The sequence below is a fragment of the Delphinapterus leucas genome, chromosome 9 (assembly GCF_059928025.1).
Source record: "Delphinapterus leucas isolate spDelLeu-1000000601 "Yukka" chromosome 9, BTC_Dleu_Yukka2, whole genome shotgun sequence".
In the NCBI taxonomy this organism is placed as follows: domain Eukaryota; kingdom Metazoa; phylum Chordata; class Mammalia; order Artiodactyla; family Monodontidae; genus Delphinapterus; species Delphinapterus leucas.
In genome coordinates, this window is record NC_143137.1 from 44,215,871 (window position 1) to 44,222,503 (window position 6,633).

Consider the following 6,633-nt stretch of genomic DNA (forward strand, 5'->3'; position numbering starts at 1 on the left):
GCCCCAAGGCTGCACCATTGTTTCTTGATTTCTCCTCCCTTATTTCTGCATCCCCTCCCTTCCCTAATTAGAAACTGTTTGAATCTGCCCTTTGGAACTCAGGGAAGGTCAAGGAGGCTGAATGAAGCCTATTTCCTACAAACAAGAAATGGGGGACACAGATAGTCTTTTGTGCCCAGGAGGGCCCACAGGGGAGAGCATTGAGAGCTATTAACATTGAGCATTGAGAGCATTCTGAGAGCTATTAACATTGTTGCAGGATAATGAGAGAGCCCAAGTCTGCAAGTCAGAGAAGCTTCACAGAGGTGGTCACATTTGAACAGCGTCTTGAAGGATGAATGGGATTAATTAGAACTTGGGGACAGAGCATCCTAAATGCAATAAAGTAAAATCACTAAGGACTGAGGTTATTAAAGGATAGCATTTAGAAAAGGGAGAGTTTTATGACAAACTCAGGGGAAGTATGTAAGATTTAAGTTAAAGTGCAGCGAGAGATGTTTGGAGGAGGGCACATGCCAATTTGGAGGAGGGCACACAATATTCCCTCTACTTGGAATGCTGCTCTTGTCCCCTTTCTGCCTATCCAATTATTCATCCTCCAAGACTAGATTCCTGTCAATTCCTTTGTGAAGCTTCCCAAGCTATCTGTGTGGCCAATGGGCAAATTTAACTCTCTGAGTATGAGGAGCTTTATCCAAATACCAGATCAAAGTGAAACCGCAGTCCTCCTCAGATGCAACTTGAACCCAGCCATACTTCAGATTGGGACTTGAACCCACAATACCAGACTTAGGAGGGGACTCAAACACATTGTCTTTTCATTGAAACAGCTTACATGGTGTCAGGACTTACTGAAGGTCATGTTCTTTGGTCTCAGCACAGAAATAATTCAGTGTGAAGCAAAGCGATAGGCAAAGAGTGGGTTTATTAGCATAGGATGCTTGTGAGGGATACAAGTAGTCAGGCAGGGGAGCACAGCTCTGAGAACAAAGAGGGCTATATTTTTATAATCAAGGAAAAAGTGGGGAGGGGAGAAGACCAGCTCCTTCCTCATTTTTGGGTAGAGGTCAAAGCTTACATCATTAGTTCCTCCTTTGACCCTATATGGTCTAACCCAGACTGTAATGGCGCTATTTAAATCATATGTATATTAGCGAAAGGGTGGTGACATATACTAAAATATGGTAATTTATCTCAGGTTTCAGTACAATGTCCCCTTTCCCCTAGTTTCTTTCCCCTTTCACCTTTATTCCTGTTTTGGCTTCATGTAGAAATGCTACTCTTCAAGAACCATTAACTCCCTGACTTCACGTAACTAGATGTAGACCCCATATCTACTGTCTTGTGTTTTAACTATCAGGATTTGTGGTTTGAATGCACCTGGTATTCCTTCAAGGTAGAGTAAATTTTCTGCTATGTTACTGGATTCTTTTATTTTCTTTTAAACTGGATTGTTTTCTTGAATGGTCATTATTTTACAACAGTCTCCCAGACTCCCTTAAAATTCTCTCTCTCTTTAATCCCCTAGTGGGATTTATAAACTAACGATTTAATTATCCTACTCTATCTCTATTAAAAAAGTAAATATTAGGAGTAAATGTATTTGTAAGTTTCCTGACACATAGGAGGTACTCAATATTTCTGAAATGCAAAAAAGCCAGGATTGGCTTAGTATTTAGAAGGAGGCTGAATCCTAGGGGACTTTGAACTCAAGGGCCCACCTGTAAGGGCTTCTGAACCTCCCCACTGATGTTTGCCTTAAATCATACCTACTTCTCTAGGATCCCTGAAGCTAAAAGAGGACTTTTTGCTTTATGTATTAAATTTCATATGCCTTCCACATAATGTTTGTTAATTGTCTTTCTCCCCTATTTATCCTCTGGCTCCTGTAAGGACAGAAGACATTGTAGTTCTGTTCTTTACACTGTTTTATACTCAGCAAAATGCTAGACAGTGTGCAACTAAAGTATTTGTTCAATGAATGAATGATGGGTGCTTTACAATCATCTGTTGTATGAATGAAGGATGTTCTTTCTGGCCTCTCCTGCTTAGGCTCTTTAGTTTTAAGTTCCTCAGATACAAACATAAAATATACTAAGGCAGAAAATTTGTTTGCTTTCTCTTTTCAAAAAAGAAGTGTAAAAGCATCAAGGTTTCCTAAATGTGATGTCATTAACATAGAGTGACATCTGGTGGTTGCCTGTTGGACAATGTGTTTGTGGAAGAAATAGTGAAAAAAGTCTATAGTAGACTCCTAGATATAACAGGATTTAAGAACGATAGTAGAAAATAGGGAACATATTTAAAATCTCCCCCTCGCCCAGAAAAGTTTTTTAAAAATGTTAGTTGTGGGTTTTATTTATTTATTTTTGGCCACACCATGCGGCAGGCGGGATCTTATTTCCCTGACCAGGGATCGAACCCATACCCCCGCCATGGAAGCACAGAGTCGTAACGGCTGGACCACCAGGAAAGTCCCTTAGCTGTGGGTTTTCAATACACCGAACTTTTAAAAGAATTGGTAGATTCCTTAAAAGAAACAAAAATAACAACAGCAAAAAAAAAATTTACGAAAATTACAACACAATGAATCGGTGGCGGGAAAATCAAATTTATTTATACTGGTCTGAAGAAAGATCCTGGGTTGAAATGAGATACAACTTGGGGAAGATAAGACGACTCAAAGGTTTCCGTTTGGCAAAGTCTTCCGGGTTAGAGGACTAATTTATTTACAAGGCGGGATAGCTTTAAAGTCTCTTGGAAATTTGGAGAGAAAAGTGAGTGTCTGTCGAGACCGCAGAACGTTCAGTGAACGGAAATATTTCCCAGGATCTCATTGCCGGGGAAGGAGTGACTGGGAGCGATCCCCGTGGACCGGCCCGATCGCACTCTCGGCCTCAGATTGGTCGAGTCTGAACGGGCTGCCGGAAAAAGCGGAAGCGCGCTCTTTCAAACTCGCCTTCCCAACTTCGAGAGACGCAGACCACTTCCGGCGTAGCCATGGCGGCTAACGCTACCACCAACCCGTCTCAGCTTCTCCCTCTAGGTAACCGTTTTCGTGTTGGGGTGCCGGGGCGGGGAGCTGAAGGTTAGGGTCGGGGCCCGAGGGGCAGCGCAGCCCGTGGCTGAGTGTTAGAAAAACGTATATGACCAATTGCTTTCTTTCTCCCCGGCTCTCCTCTAGGCGCCAAGTTTCTGCGGCCTCAGGCCGCCCACGTCTCTTCGGCGTGGTGGGGTTTTCTCGAGGCAGGGACTTTTGACTCCCCAGACCAAACCGTCACCGGAAGAGGTTCACGCTTAGTGAATAAGTCGTTGGCCTTCTTTGTTGTAAGCTTGCCTTTACAGTAGTGGATAGCAGTCCCGTTCCTCAACCTGGCGTTTAAAATCCCCAGATTAGACCCTGTTTGCCTATCTGGCCGGTTGTTGAGAGAGGCACCAGGATCTGGACTGCGCCTTAAAAGAGGACTCTGGAAACTAGCTTTTCTTGCCGCTCATTCTTTCAACAGTTATTGCGCCTCTGTGCACTGGACACTGTGATTGGGCACTGTTCAACAAACTAAAATCATGGCCGTTGCCTTCAGATAGCATACAAACCAGTGTAGGAAACAGGATACCGGGCAAATAAACATCGTACCGAATAACGTTAAGCCTGCTGAAGAGATGTTCAAGCTGCTGTCAGACTACAGAGGATAGACTTTTGGGGGGTGTGGGAGACGTAGTGACGAGAAGGGATCTCTGGTGAAGACAGGCCTCTCTCTTTTTTAAGTAATGTTCTATATCTTTCTAAAATTTTTAAAATTAACTAATTAATTTATGGCTGTGTTGGGTCTTCGTTTCTGTGCGAGGGCTTTCTCTAGTTGTGGCAAGCGGGGCCACTGTTCATCGCGGTGCGCGGGCCGCTCACTATCGCGGCCTCTCCTGTTGCGGAGCACAGGCTCCAGACGCGCAGGCTCAGTTGTGGTTCACGGGCCTAGTTGCTCCGCGGCATGTGGGGTCTTCCCAGACCAGGGCTCGAACCCGTGTCCCCTGCGTTAGCGGGCAGATTCTCAACCACTGCGCCACCAGGGAAGCGTAGCCCTCTCTCTTAATATTTTGTATCTGAAGGGTGATTGAGCTAGTGGATGTGGCCGTGATTGTAAAGTGTCATGGAACAAACTCTTTTTGAATGATCAGTGTATCCAGGCAGTGTCCATTGGGGATACACTGATGAGTAAAAACAACCACCATCTCTGCTCTCATGGACCTTAGAGTCTGGGGGGTGTGGGTGGGGTTCATATGTCAATAAGATAACCTAAAATAATATTAAGCCACAGCCATGATAAATTGTTACAAAGGAGGGGTAAGTGGAGAACAGGGAAAACTTTCCTGTTAATAGAATGATTAAGAGAGACATGTAGTGTAAGATCTAAAGTTTTCGAGTGAATACTTTTCCTGGTTTATATTTCACCATATGCAAGTAATAAGTGCCAATAGGCACTCACATATTTGTTGAAGTAACGAATGGGCATAATAATCTTTTCTCTCCTCCCCCCCCTTTTTTTTGTTAAAAAAAAAATCCGTAGAGCTTGTGGACAAGTGTATAGGATCAAGGATTCACATTGTGATGAAGAGTGATAAGGAGATTGTTGGCACACTTCTGGGATTTGATGACTTTGTCAGTATCCTTTTAAAAGTTGGTAGTATGGTTTTTTCTTCGGTATTTTAAAAAAAGAACTTTAGACAATCAGTACTTACGGATTTTTATAATAAAAATTAATTTATTCTCATGGAAATTGTGATAGTGTTTTAAGAAGTGCGTGTACTGAAAGAAGGTGAAATTACTAATCACAAACATTTTGAATTTGAGCCATTGTGTTCAATGTTATAATTAAAACTGAACAAAGGCAGAAGCCAGAGTAAATTTAACTTGGTATATTTATTTTCTTAACACCAAATTTCAGATATGGTACTGGAAGATGTCACTGAGTTGTGAGTAATGTTGAAAATTAAGGAATTGGGCAGGGGAATCTCTTTTTAATTTAAGGCAGTTTTAGTACTGTTGAGTCAGTAAAATGATCTGTTGAGTCAGAGAACACTGCCTATTCGAACTACTCTAAAGATAGAAGTTTTACCTACTGATGTTACTAAAATTGGATTAGAGGATTATTACCTTTATGTAATTGTCACTAAATTGCTAGGAAATTAGTAGAGACAAAGCTTTAAGGTAAAAGGTACTAAAAACAGCCAGGGATCTTAGGGCTTAGGTCAAATAAAGGAACTGATAATAAGAGCATTTAATGCTTTAAATTAATTATTCTACAACTTATATATAATAGAAAATGTAAATGATGCCTCAGTTATATTAATTATAAAGATCATGACCAGTAGCTCTGCTTTCAGATTTGAATTAATTACAGATTGGTATAATGGATAAGAATCAGTAGTAAATAATAGTAAAAAGAGTGAGGATAGTAAACATTTTAGTTCATATTTGATCTCCTTGGCAAGTTTCACCTTTTTAGATGAAGATCAGCTCAGTGGATGTGGATCTTAGGCCAGTCAGTCCACTCTGTTGCCTTTGGGGAAGAATTTACAGCACCCAGGGGTGATGTACATCACCCACTTTGTCTCTGAAAAGTGTTGGTACCTGACCTTATGTTCATTTATATAGAATAATTAACCTTTAATCTATTTGTTTAGTGAAATCACACCAGAAGGAAGAAGAATTACTAAATTAGATCAAATTTTGCTAAATGGAAATAACATAACAATGGTAAGACACAGTAAAGCTATTTTTATTTAGATGTTAAGCCATTTTTGTGGGGCAGGGATTACAGAACTAACTTGCTTGACTAAATGCTCATGGGTCCAGTGGTGCTTAACATGGGAAATGGGTGCTCTGGTGGTCAGGGCTCTATGGCCAAACTGTTGAAGATGACATTAGGCCTAAGATTAGTTTGCTTGTGCTTTTTTTTTTTTTTTTTTGCGGTACGCGGGCCTCTCACTGTTGTGGCCTCTCCCGTTGCGGAGCACAGGCTCCGGACGCACAGGCTCAGCGGCCATGGCTCACGGGCTCAGCCGCTCCGCGGCATGTGGGATCTTCCCAGACCGGGGCACGAACCCGTGTCCCCTGCATCGGCAGGCGGACTCTCAACCACTGCGCCACCAGGGAAGCCCTGCTTTTGCTTTTTAATCATTTGTTTTGCTAGGAATCATTGTTGAGACACTAAGTATTAATTGATGTTGGAATTGTAAACAGCAGTGACTTGGAGAAAATGGAAATATGGGGGAGGGGCAAAGAGGCGTGACTCCGATCAATGAGGAGCTCTCAGTAGGGGTTTTTAGATTATGTAGTACTAAACTAAATATTAAACTTTTTCCTCCTTTGCAGCTGGTTCCTGGAGGAGAAGGACCTGAAGTATGAATGGATTTCCTTGACTTATGCTAGATTCTGTTTTGTCTTATAATGACAACAAAATAGAATTTTTATTTTAACCTTTTAATGTTTGTATTTTCTGAAGCCAAGTTTTCCGTTAAAGGGAAATGCTTTGAAGATGCATTGTAAATGCCTGTTTTTGTAAGTTAATCATGATTATGTTGGAAAAAGAAGAACAGTTTGTTCTTTGAAAACAAAAATAAAGGTGTTTTTGTTAA

The 6,633-nt window shown here is 41.5% G+C and overlaps 1 protein-coding gene across 1 annotated transcript; it reads left to right on the top strand.

Annotated features, from left to right (window-relative positions):
* The first annotated feature begins 2,902 nt into the window (after nt 1–2,902).
* On the top strand, nt 2,903–6,633 carry LSM5 (LSM5 homolog, U6 small nuclear RNA and mRNA degradation associated). Its single transcript, XM_022583906.3, has 5 exons — nt 2,903–3,046; nt 4,563–4,658; nt 4,941–4,968; nt 5,680–5,752; nt 6,371–6,633. The coding sequence occupies exons 1-5, from the start codon at nt 3,001–3,003 to the stop codon at nt 6,401–6,403; spliced, it is 276 nt and encodes a 91-aa protein (XP_022439614.1). The 5' UTR covers nt 2,903–3,000; the 3' UTR covers nt 6,404–6,633.

Coding starts and splice junctions, on each gene's coding strand:
- LSM5 (XM_022583906.3), top strand. CDS start 3,001: ATGGCGGCTAACGCTACCACCAACCCGTCTCAGCTTCTCCCTCTAG. Junction 4,659..4,940: donor GGGATTTGATGACTTTGTCA/GTATCCTTTTAA, acceptor ACCAAATTTCAG/ATATGGTACTGGAAGATGTC. Junction 4,969..5,679: donor CTGGAAGATGTCACTGAGTT/GTGAGTAATGTT, acceptor CTATTTGTTTAG/TGAAATCACACCAGAAGGAA.